Genomic DNA, 20,596 nt, shown 5'->3' with positions numbered 1-20,596 from the left:
AAGAATACCCCCACATTGGTGGCCAGTAAAAAGGATGTCCCTTACATTGGTGGTCAGTTGGAAGAATGCTTTCATTGGTGGTCAGAAGAAAGAATGCTCCTTTCATTAGAGGTTATTGGAAAAAATGCTCCTTACATGGTGGTCAGTGGGAAAAATGCTCCTTACATTGGTGGTTAGTGGAAATAAGGCTCCTTGCATTGGAGGTTAGTGGAAAGAATGTTTCTTATATTGGTGGCCACTGGGAAAAATGTTCCTTACATTGGTGGTCAAAGGGAAGAATGCTCCTTACATTAGTGGTCAGTGAGAAGAATGCTCCTTAAATTGGTGGTCAGTGGGAAAAATGCCCCCATTTAATTGGCGTTCAATGAGAAAAATGTTCTTACGTTGGTGGTCAGCTGGAAGAATGATCCTTACAGTTGTGGACAGTGGAAATAATTCTGCTTACACTGGTGGTCAGTGGGAGTTGTCCCTCCTTACAGTTATCTAAAAGATCATTGGGTTCAGTAATTACTTATCCGAGAGGTAGAAATTAATCATTGCCCAAGGAACCCCTAGCAAATGCCAGAGGAACCTTAGTTGAGAAAGTCTGCTATACAGTGTCAGTTAAGAAACATTTTTATACTTGTAATGCTTTACTAGGATGATGTAAAATTCTTTGCACAATCCATTTTTAAGTCAAATAAACATAGTTTAGTGAAAATATCTATGATATTCAATCTACAATGTGAGAATTAGTATCACGTTTGGTGCCAAGATCTCACTCGGAAAAAATGACAAGCACAAAGTTTAGAGGCCAACAGCTGCACTGCATCCTGCTGGCTTGTACATTGTACGGCATAAAAACTAGTCGCTGAGCAGCAGAAAAATGAATTTTTATCTGCAATGTGTGCCTTAAAATGTAATATAGCACTTGCAAGCCCAGCTTTTAAACACCCAAAACTTATTACTAATAGCACCTAATCAGATTCCAGCAATCAACAAAACCAAGTTTTGTTATAGTCCAATTTCTGTTATAAATGAGGTGTGATGTATAATAAATTACGGGACTGGGCACTATGGTAGTATGTTTGTTATGCAGGGCTGAAGTCTTGGGTTCAATCCCAAGCACACAGATTATGTATATGAAAGTTGTACTTTATCCTGTTTTCTCCAGCACCGTTCCACATCCCATAGTAGTAGTAATTTATTATGACATAGTAGTTTTATTTGCTGTTTGGAGTGTGTAATACACAGTTGAACTTAAGAATAAATCAGCTAAGTACATTCCAGGTCCATCAATAAAAAAGATGGGCAAAGCCTTACAGTTATTTTCTTTAGAAAGTACCCACAGCCTAAGTAGAAAAGCCTATTTCCTGCCAGCAAGTAGGAAGGGGTTAGTTTGAGCGTCTCCTTGAAAGAAAAGACGCGTTAATCCTGCTCTACTGATGAATTCCCATGTACGGTGGGTATAGTCTAGAACAGAGTGCAAGTATTGTGTAGACGTAGATTAGTGGAACTGTGTTTGGTTCCCCTACGTGAGCTTCTCCTGCCTTAAGTCACTGAATACTCTTCACTAGCCTGATGGAAATTAAGACTATGCTAGAAGATGTGGGTTTTTTGGACTGTATTAAGATCTACCTTCTATTTATTCTACCAATGGAAGTTGTTCTAATTTACTAGTAAGTAAAAGAGGAAGAAATTTGCTTCTAGCCAGAGGTGAGTTTTTCAAAGATGGAAGCCTCTAAAGTGGGCCTGTACTCAGTTGGGCCGTAGGCGACTGGATTTGTCCTGACATCTAATATGCGACACTGGTGTGGCTGAATGGGATCCTAAAAACAAGGAACACATTGTAATCCTGGTTGGGTCAGGAGCTGGAGGTGGCTAGTGGGAAGAGGTCTACCCCCTTGGAGGTGAGTAGAGGTCTCCTCAAGTGAAACAAATGTCAGGTGACCTTGGCCTCTATGTTGCATGGGCCTCAGGGCTTGGTGACATTATTTGAGTCATAGTGTGTAGAGGAAAGGCAAGACCTTCCAAGTGAGTAGCAATGTGAGCTTCCCTGGCCTTAAGTCACTGAATACTCTTCACTAGCCTGAAGGAAATTAAGACTATGCTAGAAGATGTGGGTTCTTTGGACTGTATCAAGATCTACCTTCTATTTATTCTACCAAAGGAAGTTGTACTAATTTACTAGTAAGTAAAAGAGGAAGAAATTTAGTTCTAGCCGGAGGTGAGTTTTTCAAAGATAGCAGCCTCTAAAGTGGGCCTGTACTCAGTTGGGCCGTAGGCGACTGGATTTGTCCTGACGTCTAATATGCGACACTGGTGTGGCTGAATGGGATCCTAAAAACAAGGAACACGGTGTAACCCTGGTTGGGTCAGGAGCTGGAGGTGGCTAGTGGGAAGAGGTTTACCCCCTTGGAGGTGAGTAGAGGTCTCCTCAAATGAAACACGTGTCAGGTGACCTTGGCCTCTATGTCACATGGGCCTCAGGGCATGGTGGAATTATTTGAGTCATAGCGTGTAGAGGAAAGGCAAGACCTTCCAAGTGAGTAGCTGCCAGCTGAACTGAGGGGGTCAGAGTGTGATGGGCCAGGGGGGTGGTGTAGTGTGGTTTCTAACTCACTATCAATACACAAGGTGGCAGGCAGTACTGGCCTTCATTGGGCTTTAGGGGTAAAACAGACGATTGGTCCAGCCCCCAAGTAACCAGGCAGACAAGCAAGCTGCATAAAATGGCCCTTGCTCTCTGTGTGGAAGCAGTAGTCTGCAGCGATCCAGCATGCCCCTGAAGGGGAGGAAGGAATTTTTTTCCCCTGCTGTAGCAAATTGGATCATGCTTTGCTGGGTTTTTTTCGCCTTCCTCTGGATCAACTGTGGGTATAGGATTGTGTATACGGGATTGTATAGTTGGGTTTTCAATACTGTTTTTTTTTGTTGGTTGAGCCAGATGGACTTGTGTCTTTTTTCAACCTGACTAACTATGTAACTTTGTAAGCAAAACACGATTCCTGCTGATTAGAGACCTCTAGACCTGATCTCTGCAGAGAGACCACTGCTTACACACAGGGAACAAGGGTCCTTCTTTGTAGCATGCTGGCAGGGGACAGGCTTTTCTACTCAGGCTGTTGCTGTTTTCTAAAGAGAAAACAAACTGTAAGACTTTTATTTTGGTGCACTTCAAAAGTACTTAGCTGAATTAAACTGAATGTTCAGTTGGGGGTGTAATCTACTTTCAGAATGAGCACCCATTTAATAGATCTATACGTTTCCTCAGTAAATATTTATTTGCATTTTGTTATGGACCACAGCTGTCGGGAAGAGTGCCCCATAGGAAAGTATGGTCAGAACTGTGAAAAAACCTGCGACTGTGTGAACGGGGTACGTTGCTACCATATCGATGGAGCTTGTCTGTGCGAAGCTGGCTTCTTTGGGGAAAACTGTGAAGACCGAATGTGTGTGGATGGCATGTACGGCTTGCACTGCAACATGCTCTGCCAGTGTGACCCTCAGCACACTAAGAGGTAACTACATCTACAAGCTTACCAACTAAACAGTGTGAAAAGCAATGTGCACAGAATACAGCAATCTACAACAACCAATCAGATAATGGTTTATTGAAGTGATGTTTATATAAGACAGTTTCTTATTGGTTGTAGTAAGTTAACCCATTGAAGACCAGGCCTTTTTCGGACACTTGTTGCTTACAAGTTAAAATCAGTATTTTTTGCTAAATTACTTAACCCCCCCAAACATTATATATATATATATATATATATATATATATATATATATATATATATATATATACACACACATATATATATATATATATATATATATATATATACTGTATATATATGTATATGTGTGTGTATGTATATATATATTTAGCAGAGACCCTAGAGAATAACATGGCAGTTGTTGTAATATTTTAAATCACACAGTATTTGCACAGAGGTCTTTCAAACGCAATTTTTTGTGGGAAAAGATATAATTCATGAAAAAACAAAACAAAAAAAAAAAGGAAAGTTAGCAAAGTTGTTTTGTACAATGTGAAAGATGATGTTACACCGAGTAAATAGATACCTAACATGTCATGCTTTAAAATTGCGCACACTTATGGAATGGCGACAAGCTATGGTACTTAAAAATCTCTGTAGGCAACGTTTTAAATATTTTTAATGGTTTCCAGTTTAGAGTTACATAGGAGGTCTAGTGTAGTAATCGACCAATATCGTTTTTTTATTGCTGATACCGATACCGATATTTTGGTCATCGGTCGATATCTGCCGATATTTTCGGACTTTTAAAATTTTTTTTTTTTTTTACACAGGTACTCTTGTGGAGGGATCTGTGGGTCTAAAAAACCCCAAACCCCTCCTCTGCACTTAAAAGCATTCAAAACGCCAAGTTTGGCTGTTTTGAATGCTTGCATTTTTTTTAATTTGGCGCCGAGTACCCGGAAGTAATGTCATGACATCACTTCTGGGTTTTTACATGGAGACCCGATCAGAGCCGAATGCGGCTTTGATTGGGTCTTCGGCGGCCATGCAGGTAGGTTGCCCGGTGGGATGAAAAACCTGGGCGAGCCGCGGAAGGCGGCGGGAGGTCCCCTTCTGCTCCATGTAATGACAGCCGAGTGGCTTCTCAGCCGCATCGGTTGTCATTACAAGTCAGCCGACCGTCGGCTATGGACGCCGGTACCGGGGTGATGCCTTTAGTTGCAGGCATCACTCCGGTACAAGCACTTTCCCGAAATATCGGCAATATCGGTAACCTCAGGGGCAGATTCCGATATATCGGGGAAAGTGCATATCGGCCCTCGATATATTGGTATTGCCGATAATTGGTCGATCCCTAGTCTAGTGCTAGAATTATTTACATTTTCAGGCGCAACTTATGCATGTGTTTGTTTCTGCATGCGGGCACAGAGGGATGAGGTGTTTAAAATTTTTTTTTCTTTTTTTTTTTTACACTGTCCCTTTCATTTTTTCTTTGCTGTCACAAGGAATGAAAACATTCCTTGTGTCAGCAATAGTCATGTGTCAGGTATTTTTTTGGAGGGATCTGGGGTCTATAGGAACCCAAACCTCTCCTTTGCACTTAAAAGCATTTAAAATGCCAAGTTTGGCTTTTTTGAATACTGACATTTTTTTTTAAAATCTGGTGCATTTAAGGCTCCAGTAAACCGGAAGTGAGGTCATGACATTGCTTCCAGGTTACTAGATCCGAGGCCCGATCAAAGCTGATACTGGCTTTGTTTAGGATCCCTGGCCAGCTGGCGGATGTGCCTGCTGGTCGCTTGGGCCTCCTGGTGGGATGGGAGAGCCCAGGCGAGCTGCGGAAGGTGGCAGGAGGGGGGAGATGTCCCCTCCCACTGCTTGTAATAACAGTCGAGTGGCTGATTAGCCCCGTCAGTTGTTATTACAAGAAAGCCCATTGCTGGCTCTAAAAAATGGCATATGTAGGCATCAACCCGGTACAACCAATTGAAGCAGAAGGCCACATATATGCTTTAGGGGTTAAAGTATAGTACACATTTTATTGATTAGGCCAGTTACATAAAAAAAAAATGAATATCAGCAAAATTACTTTAGCTAGCTCCAGGAACTTACACTTTAAATAAAACTCTGTGGGGTTAATTTACTAAAGGCATATGGACTGCACACTTTGCAAGTGCAGTTGCACTCATTTTCCCCAGAGCTTAGTAAATGTGGTGAAGCTTTGCTGACTTCCATCACCCAATCATGTGCAAGCAAAAATGCTGTTTTTTTTTTTTTACTTGCACCCTATTGGGTATCCTTTAGAAAGTGAAGCTTCACCTCATTCACTAAGCTCTGGAGAAAATGAGTGCAACTACATTTGTAAAGTGCACGGTCTATTCACATTTAGTAAATCAACCCCAATGTGTCTTTCATTTTTACTAACAACATAAAAAAGCCTTGTATACAAAAAGAATCGTAGCATAAGGTATCAAAAATTATACAGGGATTACATCGCTCTAGATTCATACCTACAGTATCTCACAAAAGTGAGTACGCCCCTTACATTTTTGTAAATAATTTATTATATCTTTTCATGTGACAACACTGAATAAATTACACTTTGCTACAATGTAAAGTAGTGAGTGTACAGCTTGTATAACAGTGTAAATGTGCTGCCCCCTCAAAATAACTCAACACACAGCCATTCATGTCTAAACAACTGGCAACAAAAGTGAGTACACCCCTAAGTGAAAATTTCCAAATTGGGCCCAAAGTGTCAATATTTTGTGTCGCCACCATTATTTTACAGCATTGCCTTAACCCTCTTGGGCATGGAGTTCACCAGAGCTTCACAGGTTGCCACTGGAGTCCTCTTCCACTCCTCCATGATGACATCACAGAGCTGGTGGATGTTAGAGACCTTGTGCTCCTTCACCTTCTGTTTGAAGATGCCCCACAGATGCTCAATAGGATTTAGGTCTGGAGACATGCTTGGTCAGTCCATCACCTTTACCCTCAACTTCTTTAGCAAGGCAGTGGTCATTATGGAGGTGTGTTTGGGGTCGTTATCATGTTGGAATACTGTCCTGCGGACCAGTCTCTGAAGGGAGGGGATCATGCTCTGCTTCAATATGTATGTTGGTATTCATGGTTCGCTCAATGAACTGTAGCTCCCCAGTGCTGGCAGCACTCATGCAGCCCCAGACCATGACACTCCCACCACCATGCTTGGCTGTAGGTATGACACACTTGTCTTTGTACTCCTCACCTGGTTGCTGCCACACACACTTGACACCATCTGAACCAAATAAGATTATCTTGGTCTCATCAGACCACAGGACATGGTTCCAGTAATCCATGCCCTTAGTCTGCTTGTCTTCAGCAAACTGTTTGTGGGCTTTCTTGTGCTTCATCTTTAGAAGAGGCTTCCTTCTGGGATGACAGCCATGCAGACCAATTTGATGCAGTGTGCGGCGTATGGTCTGAGCACTGACAGGCTGACCCCCCCACAGAAATGCTGGCAGCACTCATACATCTATTTCCCAAGGACAACCTCTGGAAATGAAACTGGGCAAGTGCACTCAACTTCTTTGGTCAACCATGGTGAGGCCTGTTCTGAGTGGAACCTGTCCTGTTAAACTGCTGTATGGTCTTGGCCATTGTGCTGGAGCTCAGTATCAGGGTCTTGGCAATCTTCTTCTAGCCTAGGCCATTTTTATGTAAAGCAACAATTCTTTTTTTCCGATCCTCAGAGAGTTATTTTCCATGAGGTGCCATGTTGAACATCCACTGACCAGTATTAAAGAGTAAGAGCGATAACACCAAATTTAACACACCTTCTCCCCATTCACACCTGAGACCTTGTAACACTAATGAGTCACATGACACCGGGGAGGGAAAATGGCTAATTGGACATTTTCACTTAGGGGTGTACTCACTTTTGATGTTAGAGGTTTAGACATTAATGGCTGTGTGTTGAATTATTTTGAGGGAACAGCAAATTTACACTGTTATACAAGCTGTGCACTCACTACTTTACATTGTAGCAAAGTGTAATTTCTTCAGCGTTGTCACAGGAAAAGGTATAATAAAATATTTACAAAAATGTGTGGGGTGTACTCACTTTTGTGAGATACTATATGATACTTGGTGGGACCATCTATTTGTTCCCCTATCAATGAGTGGATGCTAGCAAGTTAGGTTGTCATTAACGCTCTCCCCTTAGCTTAAATGCACCTGATGCACCCAAAAGGTATGTCCAGTCAGATATGTAGACTGAAGCCCTGAAGAAGCGGTCTATACTGCGAAACATGTAGGCAAGCTCTACGCTATGCACCCAACACAATAGATTTTATAAATGTGTACTTTTTTAATTCCCTTTTTCGATGTTACTCCTTTTTTTTAAACAATGTTTTGTATTAAATAATTTGATATTTCGATAAATTTTTGTATGTCTGCTGAGATTACATATACCCAGAGACCACTGTTTAAATGCTAATTTTTTTATTGAAATGGTTCTTACTATTCTTGAGGGAGTCAACATATCCCAATGAAGAACCTGGTGGCCATGTAACGGTGAGAAGACTTCTACATACTGTCATGATACCATGTAAACTGATGTCATACAGCTTGATGGCAACCATCTTGCATACTGAATGCAGGGAAGGCAATTAATTAAAAACCTGTAATATAATAATAACACTAATAAAAATGTCCCCCCCCACTCTCCTTTTTTTCCCAGCTGTCACCCAATGTCTGGAGAATGTACCTGTAAGACAGGCTGGGCCGGCCTGTTCTGCAACGAGACCTGTCCTCATGGGTACTACGGAACCAACTGCCAGGAGCCATGTTTGTGCCTCAATGGAGGATCCTGTGATAGTGAGACTGGCTCATGCCAGTGTGCCCCAGGATTTTCAGTAAGTAGGGCAGAAATGTATTTTATCCCTGAGAGGCTTGCTTGTATACAGTTCCCAGTGAGCACTGCTTAATATTCTACCCTACATGTACAAAACACTATACTACAAAGTGATAGGCTCTTATATTGTGACATTGTATTTACAGGGAAGTCATTGCTCTGTCTACTGTCCTGATGACACCTTTGGAGGTAAATGTTCTCAAGAATGCAACTGCAAAAACTACTTGGCCTGTTCCCCCATCGATGGCACCTGTGTGTGTAAAGAAGGTAGGCACTGAATGACAACTATGGTAACCAAATTAACCACTTTACCACCGGAGGATTTTGCTGTCTTACGTCTGGGCCACTTTTTGCGATTCGGCACTGCGTGATTTTAATGGACAATTGCGCGGACGTGCGACACTGTACCTAAACAAATTTGACGTCCTTTTTTTCCCACAAACAGAGCTTTCTTTTGGTGGTATTTGATCACCTGTGCGATTTTTACTTTTTACGCTATAAACAAAAAAAGAGGGACAATTTTGAAAAAGTAACAATATTTTTCACATTTTTTTTATATGAAATTCCCCCCCAAAAAAATGTAAAAATCTAAATTTTTTAACATTTTCGGCCAATTTGTTTTATGCTACATATGTTTGGTAAAAAAAATCGCAAAAAGTGTATTTTGATTGGTTTGCGCAAAAGTTATCGCGTTTACTAACAAAGGGTAAGATTATTGTCATTTTTGTTGTTTTTTTTTAACGCGTATTGGCGGCGATCTGCGATTTTTTTTGCGGCACTGCGACATTGCGGCGGACAGATCGGACGCTTGACTGACATTTTTGACACTTTTGGGGTTACCAGTGACATTTCTACAGTAATCAGTGCTATACATATGCACTGTTACTGTAAAATTACACTGCCAGTGAAGGGGTTAACTTTTTTTGAGAGGGAGGGGCTGTGTGTGTCCCTAGGGGCGTGATTCTAACTGTGATTGGCTGTGGCTTGAGGTGTAGGAACAGTGATAAACGGTCCTACATAGTAGAACCATATGATCACTGTTTCTACACAGGGGAGAATGACAGGCGGCTTGTTTACATCAGCTACCTGCCTTTCTCCCTCTGCACCGACGATCGGCGAGTGACCCGATGTCCGCCGGTCACACGCACGGACTTGCTGGGGAACGAGCCGGGGTGGGAGCGCGCCTCTGCGGGCGCGCGCTCGCCCGCTATTGGCTCCCAAGCAAGTGACAGGCTAGTGACGTATATATACGTTACTTTGCCTGGCCGGGGCTGACTGCCAACGTATATCGTCGTGCGGCGGTCGGCAACCGGTTAAATACTTTCTTGCAATGTTTTTCCTTTTTCATAAATTATTTCTTATTTAATTGCAATATGTCTTTCAACTTCCTAGAAAAAAACTTTACTACTCCAGAAAGTGTTGATTGCCTAGAACAACCCCTTGCCTGTCATAGCCCTCTACTTTTATGGAAGTATCTAATAACTCTTTGTGCTGGCTCAGTTTCTTCACTCCTTCACTCCTCATGTTCCTATCCTCCTACATAATCTTCCATGTAGCTGCCAGGGGAGCGAAGAGGAATAATGTGGAATGTCACTTGGGTGATAGGCCTGAGTGCTCTGGAGCTGCTGACATCACATCCAAGATGGCGGCACTCAGCAGCAGTCTAAGGGCTTTTGGATGTCTACACAAGGGAGGCTTTAACAAGTAAATAACATGCAAAAATTACAATAAACGTACTTATACTCTTATGGGATGATTTTTGTTGGCATGACTGGTCTAGTGACAATTTTTTTTAAGCAAAATATACAGCAAGACATGTAAGAAAGATGAAGGGAAGATAGAATGTACCAGACAAGTGTTATTCTGCTCTAAGCCAGCCTTTTTCAACCTTTTCACCACAGAGTAGTCTTTTTGAAAAGTTCATGGCTGCGCTGGACTGACCTACTCGATAGAGGGTCTGTGGGTGGGTGGGCCACTTGGGGAATTAACTCCCAAACAATCTGGCCCGGCTGGATGAAAAAAGGCAGTGGACCTTTGTCAAGGGGTCTGAGCTGCTACCTTAAGATATGGCCTAGTGGTCGTTTCCAAAGTTTCTAATGGTAGTAAAAGAGCGCCAAAAATAAGCAATAAGAATCCCACTTAGATCAAAAGATCGTCATTTTATTGGTAGCCCAGGCTGTAACATGTTCTGCTACCACTAAAACGACGATCTTTTGATCTAAGTGGGATTCTTTGATTCTCTGATTTTGGGCACTCCTTTAACCGACTACCATTAGAACATTTTCATCACAAAGGAACCATTGAAATAACTTTCCCGTCTCAGGGACCCCTGCTAAAAATGACTATATTCACAACTAATGATACATTAGTGTGATGGTCAGTGAGAAGCAGGGCTTTTTTTCTCAGAGAAAAGGTGCAGGAACTCCCCTTTCAAGCCATTCCTTGTCTCCACACCTACCAAACTCTGAGCACCATCCCTTGATTACTCCCTCTATCCACCTCCCAGTTCCATCAAGCATCATTTTGTAGTAATTTTATGGAATTTTTTATTGATAAGCCATGAAATATATCCCCTGCATCCAGCAACAATACACCCCCCCCTTTCAACAATAGTTTTCCCCAGCAACAAAAGACCCCCCCCCCCCACAGCAAATCCATCACAGCATTAATAGACCCCTCCAGCAACAATAGATTTTCTAGAAGCCAGCATCAATAGACCCTCCAGCAGCCAACAGTTGACTCCTCCCTCTATAGTAGATCCTTCCCAGCAACTAATGAACCCCAGCAACAGTAGATCCTCAAGCACACCTCAACACCCCTTGCCATTTCATGCATTCAGTGCTAGAGGTGCCGGAACTGCGTTCCCCCGCGTTTCCACTGAAAAAAAGCCCTGGTGAGAAGGCTGCTTCTTACACTTGTGGCCATTGGGAAGAAATACCCCCTTACAAGTAGCTAAAAAGATCACTGGTGTCAGTGGGAACTTATCTGAGAGGAAAAAACTCAAGGAACCCCTAAAAACCTCTGGAGGAACCCCTGGGTTCTGTGGAACCCTGGCGGAGAAACCCTGCTCTAAGCTATCATACATAGGGGACGTAGAGCTCCTATGGCACCTGACCATTTTGATATTCCTCTCATATCTAATTTTACCTTTATGTCAAGTCAAGAGAAAAGACTGGAAGATTTTGAAGGGTTGCATTGAACTGATTGAATTTTCTTGATTCAACTTTTCTCAGCTTTGTGAGAAAAATCTTTTCATTAAAGATTTATTGGAAACAGTCTGTCTTTGAAGGTTCACATTTGTCCAGGCCATGGAACATCTAGTAGTAGCTAGTCACATTGGTCTGGACATGTTCTGTGATGCTGAAGACATTTCATAGCTTCTCCAAGCCACATCTGACGTTCAGAACTGGAGACGTGGTTGAATAAGCTAGGAAATGTCTTCAACTTTACAGAACAGCTCCAGTTAATTATGACTATTGACTACTACTAGTCTGAAAACAGTCATTATAGTGATAATAGTTGGGACTGGATCACAAAAAAACACAAACTTGTGTGTGGACCATTGAAATGGAAATGTCCATTAACATTGTCAATAAAAAGCTGCATTATCTTGTTGTAGTAAGAGATCCATTTAAATATTTTCCCAAATGCAGGCTGGCAGAAAGGTGACTGCTCGGTACCTTGCCCAAAAGGAATGTGGGGTTTCAACTGCAACAGGACCTGTGAGTGTGTCAATGGGGCTTCCTGTAGTCCTATCACGGGGCAATGCTCCTGCACCTCTGGATGGTTTGGGAAGAAATGTGAGCTACCATGCAAGGTATGTAACGGACTACACAGATGGGTGTCATCAGGTGTTTTTTACTTTTCCTAAACTTGATAGTACAGTTAAAAGGTATGCAAAACCTAAACCCGGGTACACACATGCCAAAATTGAGCCAGTCGGATTTTGGTACGTTTCTATCCCTGTTTATTCAACAGAAGCTGGTTGTTATACTGGCTTCTGTTGAATGGTCCTCCTGGAAAATCAGCATTCAATCAGCACATCAGAGGCGTAACTAGAACCTTCAGGGCCCCGATGCAAGAAACCATGAAGGGCCCCCCAAACCCCTGGCCGGGGCCCTTCCCTTCAAGCCCGGGGCTTTTCCCACTAATCCTGGGGCTCTTTACTCTCGTTGCATGGCCTTTTATTATGGTCCCGCAGCAGGATCCTTTCACAAGTTCTGCAGTGGGCCCCCTTCCTGCAATCTTGGGGCCTCTCCACAGTGGTGCAATGCCAGGGCCCGGTTACAAGTGTGACCTTTGAGATCCTGGAAGTTCACCCACTGGTTTGCTACTGGGCCCCCTGGAGCATGGGGCCCGGTAGCAATTGCAACCCCTGCAACCCCTGTAGTTACGCCCCTGCAGCACATGCAGCCAATAGCAATAGCATGGTGGGGAAGATCCCTTCACCAACACTTGTGTTAATGTGGGGATCCATCAGTTTTTTTTTTTTTTTTTTCATTCAACCACTGGCTTAACAAATAAAACTGTGCGTGTATACCCTGCATAACACTGAACTTCACCTATACAATCTGTTAAGCCCCCATTCACACTGGGGCGACCTGTCAGGCGACCTGGTCGCTTGACAGGTCGCCGTAGGTTGCCTGGCATAGAGAAGCTATGGACCCGTTCTAATAGGAGCGACACAAGTCGCTCCGACTTAGAAAAAGGGTCCGGAGCTTCTTTGGGGTGACCTGGAGCGACCTGCATTGACTTCAATGTTATGAAGTCCGTGCCGGCTGCTCTGAGGTCGCCCCGGGAAGTCGGATCGCCCCAGTGTGAATGGGGACTAAATATACTATTGACAGTGTTGTATCATTTTGAAAAGTGCCCACAGAAAACAGAAAAATGTAGCCAGTGAGGGCCAGCCTACCAGCCTTCACCAATAACAGAAATTTTACTTTTTGGGTGGACTGAGCCTTTAAATAGTAACTTAAGCAATGTTCCAGCTGGGGGAAAAAAATACTGTAGCTTCTGACTTTTAATATATAGACACTTACCTGTCCAGGGGGCCTGCAATGTCGGCACCCCAGCCGATTTTCGAGTCGGCGGCCGGGTGCTGCCGCCGCCATCCGTTCTGAGGGAAACCGGCAGTGAAACCCTTCAAATTGGCCTTGCGGCCGGTGAAAGAGGAGGGGGGCCAAACTTTCGAGGAACAGCGCCGTCTCCCGGAAGTGGGGAAGGGTACCTGTCAAAAACTGGTTCCTGTTCCCCTCTCCTCCTGAAAGGTGCCAAATGTAGCACCGGAGGGGGGGAGGAAGCAGATCAGCAGAAGTTCCACTTTTGGATGGAACTCCGCTTTAAGGAAGTTAGGTAACAATGTGGAGGTATTGTATTTATATTTGCCTCTATTTTCCTTGTCTGACTAAGTTGGACGACTCAGTCTGTGAATTTTGGGTGCAAGCAGTTCATACTTTACTCTGGGTGGTATTTGTTTCCTTTGATCTAACGTATTGACACCTATAGTCATGGCGTCCAACCTATGGCCATTTTGTACTTCTTGTGAGGCCCTTTGACCCCAGCAAACAGTAATTGGGAGCAATGACAGTGACCTCTAGCCTCGTGTGACATATCCCTAGTCTTTGACTATTGTCTTCAACCACACCTGTAGCATGTCAATGGTCTATGATCATCTCTTGTAGGATTACTGTGGTCCCTGACAGTCTTGTGCAGCATTACACATACTGAATAGTATGTGTACCCCCTTGAAACTATTAGGAGCCACAGTGAAGGCTTCCTATCGGGGCGTAACTACAGGGGTTGCAGGGGTTGCGATTGCTACTGGGCCCCATGCTCCAGGGGGCCCAGTAGCAAACCAGTGGGTGAACTTCCAGGATTGCAAAAGTCACACTTGCGACCTGGCCCTGGCATTGCACCACTGTGGGGAGGCCCCAAGATTGCAGGAAGGGAGCCCACTGCAGAACTTGTGAAAGGATCCTGCTGCGGGACCGTAATAAAAGGCCATGCAACGAGAGTAAAGAGCCCCAGGATTAGTGGGAAGAGCCCTGGGCTTGAAGGGAAGGGCCCCGGCCAGGGATCTGGGGGGCCCTTCATGTTTTCTTGCATCAGGGCCCTGAAGGCTCTAGTTACGCCTCTGCTTCCTATACCTCCTAAGTTGATTGCCACTGACCTAGAGAGTCAAAAGCAAGATGCAGGCCTTGTTCTTGAATACCTAGATCAGGTCTTAAAAAAGATTAGACAACATTCACACTGGTTCACAATAATTCTTATTGCAAATAATGTGAAAAATATCTTAATTGTTGAATTTGTTCATCTCTCCTATTAATATAATGCTGGCTGACTTGGAAAAAAACAATACTTTAGGCATATATTTTTGTAAAAGCTTATTTATGTGCAGGCAGCATTGTCTTTGTGAATTAGTAAGTAAACCAAATTATTTTTGTGTCTAAATACAGGCGGGTAGTTTCGGACCTGGATGTAGCCAGCAATGTGAATGTAAAAATGCAGATGGCTGTGACCCAGTGACCGGGAAATGTAGATGCTTAACGGGATGGACTGGTCAGTAAATAAGTATAATAATTTTTTTGGTATATAATGTCTGTACATACTGGAGTTGATTTACTAAAACTGGAGAGCACAAAATCTGATGCAGTTGTGCATGGTAGCCAATCAGCTTTTAACTTCAGCTTGTTCAAATAATCTTTGACCAAAAAAAAAAAAAACCTGCAAGCGGATTGGTTTCTATGCAGAGCTGCACCAGATTTTACACTCTCCAGTTTTAAAAAATCAACCCCACTGTTTTTATTACGTGAGCAACTGGTTCATTTCATTAACCACTTTACCACCGGAGGATTTTGCTGTCTTACGTCTGGGCCACTTTTTGCGATTCGGCACTGTGCGACTTTAACTGACAATTGCGCGGTCATGCAACGCCATACCCAAACAAAATTTATGTCCTTTTTTTCCCACAAACATAGCTTTCTTTTGGTGGTATTTGATCACATGTGCGATTTTTACTTTTTGCGCTATAAACAAAAAAAGAGCGACAATTTTGAAAAAATAACAATATTTTTCAAATTTTTTTATATGAAATTCCCCCCAAGAAAAATTAAAAATCAAAATGTTTTATCATTTTAGGCCAATTTGTTTACACAAGCGGGCGGATTTCCAGACTCGATTCCCTGACGATCGGGGAAGAGCGCCGGTGATCACCGCCACTCCTCCCCTGGCCCGACTCCCGCTGTGACTGAATACAGCGGGAGCGAGCCTCCGGCGGCGCGCGCGCGCCGCCGAGAAGGGGGAGTGTCTGGGGACGTAGGTCTACGTCGTCAGACCTACAAGAGCCACTTTGCCGCAGTAGAGCTCTAGTGAGTAGCGGTAAAGTGGTTAATGATGTATTGTCCATAGGAAGAATAAGAGGAAGTGTTTGGTTACTAAGAGCTACATAGTTACATAGTCGAAAAAGACGATCTAGTTCAACCAATGAGCTACATGCTTATGTCCCATAAAAATAAATCTAGTCTCCAACTGGATGCAATTCATGATCCCCATGACTAAGCTCCAGGAGGCAGAGTGAAACGCATTTTGGGCCTGGTTTGGCTGGAGCCCAGACTGAGGTTGTCTCTCTCTCCCTCATACCACCATAGGACACCATGGATGTGTGGGACCATGGATCTTTCCTCTCTTCCTTCCACTGGATGCAACTCATTGCCGGATTGTGATTGCTGTTTGCAGGTCCACTGATGGGAGTACAGCTGGCCCTTTTGGCCCAGGCCTCATGAGCTTAGCAAGTGACCTGGGGGCTGAAAAGAGATATTTAAACACCTTTTGGCACATGCACAGTACTCCTACGAACCAGACTCCCAGCAATTAAACAAAGTTCCCCAGGCTTCATCAGTTCAGCACCAAGGGGACAAAGAGTAGACTATCTACTCATTTCTAGAGGCATTCGGTGTAATTCTTTGTGCCACAACTTCCACCAATGAAATTACAGTTCTGGCTTCTTCTTCTATATCAATCCAACAGGGCAGGCCAGAATTTTAATTGTCAGGAGCTGACAATAGTCCCCTTTCTATGCCTGGCCCCTGATGCTTAACTGGTGAGGTCTAAGTGGGAGATGTGGCTGGTTAATTGCTGGGAGATGTGGCTGGTGTGCGCAAGATAATGTATATAAAGTTCCCTTTCTGTTTGAGGTGGGGAAGAGGGGGGAGGCTGGAAGAAAGCTGGCCCTGTCAGCTAGGCTGTATGGGGTCCCGCAAATTGGAGGCCCTGGCTGTTTGTACCTGGAGACATCAAGGAATTGTATTATGCATTAACGAATTGTACCCAACGAAGCAAAACATTTATTTAAGCTTGTACTTATTGAATACCAGTACCAAACACAGGTTTAAACCATTAAATCTGTCCTCAATTTTAACATTCTGGATACTCCCTGGCATTTTAGATGTCCTCAGGATCGAGAAAACTCACCATATGCTTAAATGTTATGGAATTCATGGGTAAGAGTCTTTCCCGAAAAGGAATGTTAATAAAATTAAAAGAATTATTACAAGTTTATAGACAATGTGGGCTATGTGGGACTTTAAGTGAGACACCGGCATGTATGCCCAGCGTCTCCATCCCTATATCGGAAAAAATAGGGATTAAAAGAGGTGCATGGAAGCCAGCCAGCCCCCAGTCTGATGTACTCACCCTCCAGTCTTAAAGTTTAAGGGTCCATGTACACGGGACGTTGTTAAAAGTCCCTTTGAATGCTGGAATTTTTAGGACGTTTGAAACGTCCGTTCGGTCGCGTTTGTACCCGCGTTTAGCGGGCGTTTGCGTTTAGAACCGTTCCTAGAGGTCAACAAAAATTATTCCCCTTTAAAATGGAAAAACGCGAACGCCAAACGCGGGTCATCAAGTTCGGTCGCGTTCGGACGCGTTCGGTCTCGTCTTTGCGTTTGAAACGCCGGGAAACACACGTTCGAACGCAAATAATTGCGTTCTAAAAAAAGTCCCTGAACGCAACTGCCCGCAAATGACCGCAAACGACCTGGTGTACATGGACAGATAAGATAAAATGTAGATGGGTTCAGGGGCTTCTAAAAAAAACGCCCAACTGCTCCTAAACGGCCATTTCCAGCGTCCCGTGTACATGGAGCCTAAGGATTAATAGTATAAACATATACAGTACTTATATTACAGCAACAGTATTTATGTATGCCAAATAGGCAAAATTAATGTGCTCAAGTCTTTCCAGTGAAGGGTAATGCTTCAACTTATATATATATATTGGACAATTGTGCTCTTCCAACCTTGTGGCAACAAAAGACCTGTTTATTGTTGAGGAACTCAAGTGGTCTACACAGAGCCCTGATTTCAATCTATTGAACACCACTACGATGAACTGGAACACTGGTTTGCAGGCTCTGGGGCACACATTTCCACAAATATACTCCAAAGTCTTGTAGAAAAACTTCTCAGAAAGTTGGAGGCTGTTATAGCCTCAAGAGGGCCCATAGTTTTTGAACGGGATGTCTAAAAAAGCTCATAAAAGTGTGATGGCCTGGAATGCAGAAACTTTTGGCCAAGTAGTGTAGCACACCAAAGCTAGTTTTAGTAACCTTGTTTGTCAGAATACAGTGGCCTTTTGATCAGCAAAAATAAAAGCTGTCACAAGGCATAGATTAGTCCATCTGCATTTGCAGTCTCAATGGTTTTTACTGACGTTTATGAAACAATTGACAGGATTAGCCAGTAAGGACCCGTTCACATAGGGGCGATCCGACTTCGGGTGGCGACCTCCGAGGTCACGGTGCGAGCAGCGCGCCGCGACCTCGGAGCGGCCGCCACGGACTTCATAACATTGAAGTCTATGGCGGTCACCTCCTGGTCGCCCCAAAGAAGCTCCGGACCCTTTTTCTAAGTCGGAGCGACTTGTGAACGGGTCCGCAGCTTCCCTATGGGAGGCGACCTACGGCGACCTGTGAGGCGACCAGGTCGCCTCACAGGTCGCCTTAGTGTGAACCGGGAGTTAAGCCATATTGATAACAACTAGACTGAAACTGAACTAGACGGATGGAATTTGTAAAATAATAAACTTGATAACTATATCTTTTTTCTGTCTAGTTCACTATGAACAGGGACACATTTTACAACAAAAAGACTGAAAAATAGTAAATTAGAATCTCTAATGAAAGAGGATGTGTGTATATATTTGAAATGTCAATTCTGCATGTCTGATTTTTCAATAAATGTGACTTATTTTATCAGGCATCTACTGTGAGCAGACCTGCAAAGAGGGATTTTGGGGGAGGAACTGTAACATGTCCTGTACGTGTAAGAACGGGGCGTTCTGCTCTGCGGAGGATGGATCGTGTACCTGCACTGCTGGCTTCCAGGGACCAGACTGCGAGAACAGTAAGAAGCCAATTACAGTAAATAAAAGTGCCAGACGCAGGCTTCTATTGTAGGAAAATGTAAAACATCCCAACAAATCACTCCAAGGGAATCAATCAGAAAATGTGTAGACTAATGCCTTGTACACACGCAACGATTATCGGCCGTCCAGTGTTGTTGTGTTGGTTGAAATGTGCTCTAGACTGCACACGAATTTTCTCGGTCAACAAAAATCAACTTCAGAAGTGATGTCATGTGATGGTTTACTTTCCGTGTGTTTTTTTCTTCTCTGAGCATGCCCAGTCTTGCTCATCAGATTTTTGTCTGCCGAAATCTGTACTGACTGACGGAAAATCGGCCGTTCTGTTGACGGCCAAAAAAATTTTTATAGCATGTACACCAGATTTTGTTCGGCCGAAAAGTCGGAGTCGGTTGTCGGAAGCATCATACTAACAAGCCGACAATTGGCCGATCGGACGTTGGCCGAAAATTCACGGCCAACAATCGTTGCGTGTGTACGAGGCATTACTACAAGGTTTAGGTCCCTCTAGAACAAGGGTCTTCAAACTATGGCCCTCCAGCTGTTCAGGAACTACAATTCCCATCATGCCAAGTCATGTCTGTGAATGTCAGATGTCAGAGATGCCTCATGGAATGTTTAGTTCCACAACAGCTGGAGGGCCGTAGTTTGAGGATCCCTGTTCTAGAAAGTGTAACCTGAGACCAACTTCACAAAACATAAACTTTGTACTTACAGGGCTGCCATTATAATCTCTGTAGACTGCTCTTCCGGAGCATTCACTCTCAATTTTCCTTCCCTTTGGAGCCCAAATCTCAGTTTTTACAGAAATTATAAAGACCACCAACGTCCTTTCTTATGGATGCAATCTTAAGGGACAACATTCCATATTTGATTGACATGCTACCTAGCCTCCCATTTCTCAACACAAAATAAAAAATATGCCAAATTTCTCCATCTCAGGTTCTCTTTCTCCAAAGGATCCTGCCATAATACTATTATGAAGCACACAAAAAACATTCCAGTTCACAGGCTGACACGGTTAAACCGAGTTGGTTTTCCTGCTTAGATTCATGCAGCTTTTCAATGGAAAACTATTAACCATTCACTTGCTTCAATAAATAATTAACTTCCCAATTATTTATGTAAGAAAACATTGACTCCACTGTCAAGGACCCTTCTATAAAACTTAGCAGCCATTTTCGATTGTTCTTACATCACAAGTCCCTCACAATTGGTTAATAGTACATTATGTAACCCTTAGAAGCATATACCTGGTTTGCCCAGTGTGTAAGCCCAAATCCATCATCTGCAATACTTTTATAATTACTGCTCAGGAACAGATAGCAGTCATAATAAAAAGTGAAATATACACGCTTATTATCTTTAGTTAAAAATGTACCTTTTTCATTGCTTTTTATAACTAACAAAATTATGTTCATGTTTAATTATGATAATTTAGGTACCATCAAGCCTGCTGCCCACAAATTGACTTGGTTTCTTAAAGTAGAACTATAGGCAAACCTTTTTTTTAATTTTGGATTGAGCAAGGGGTGATTTTAACCCCTGTAAGATTATTTTTTGCCATCTGTGTCCCATTTTGGAGATTTATCTTCACTTCCTGTCCCATAGCCAAACAGGAAGTGAGAGGAAATCCATACAAATCACAAGGTCACCAAAACTAGTGTCCCCATTGAAAGATTTCCCCACTACAGCAAATCCCGTTATATCGCGGCTCAGTTTTCGAGGTCCCGGTATATTGCGGAGTCATACGTACTGATTCAGAAGAAGAAGAAAGGCGCCTCTGAGTGCAGCAGA

General features: G+C 43.2%; 1 protein-coding gene across 2 annotated transcripts in view; it reads left to right on the top strand.

Moving 5' to 3' along the window:
• LOC309569433 (uncharacterized protein) overlaps positions 1 to 20,596 on the top strand; it is a 215,011-nt gene that overhangs the window by 149,409 nt on the left and 45,006 nt on the right. For both annotated transcript variants that reach the window (XM_082275258.1, XM_082275257.1), the window contains exons 9-14: positions 3,288 to 3,500; positions 8,206 to 8,380; positions 8,526 to 8,646; positions 12,033 to 12,196; positions 14,835 to 14,937; positions 18,634 to 18,780. In XM_082275258.1, the coding sequence (XP_082131384.1) occupies positions 3,288 to 3,500; positions 8,206 to 8,380; positions 8,526 to 8,646; positions 12,033 to 12,196; positions 14,835 to 14,937; positions 18,634 to 18,780 (923 nt within the window). The remainder of the gene's footprint in view (positions 1 to 3,287; positions 3,501 to 8,205; positions 8,381 to 8,525; positions 8,647 to 12,032; positions 12,197 to 14,834; positions 14,938 to 18,633; positions 18,781 to 20,596) is intronic.

The sequence above is a fragment of the Pelophylax lessonae genome (genome assembly GCF_965119305.1).
Source record: "Pelophylax lessonae genome assembly, chromosome: 13".
Lineage (NCBI taxonomy): Eukaryota > Metazoa > Chordata > Amphibia > Anura > Ranidae > Pelophylax > Pelophylax lessonae.
The sequence above is the reverse complement of the archived record's forward strand: the minus strand, read 5'-3'. Positions and strand labels throughout refer to the sequence as shown.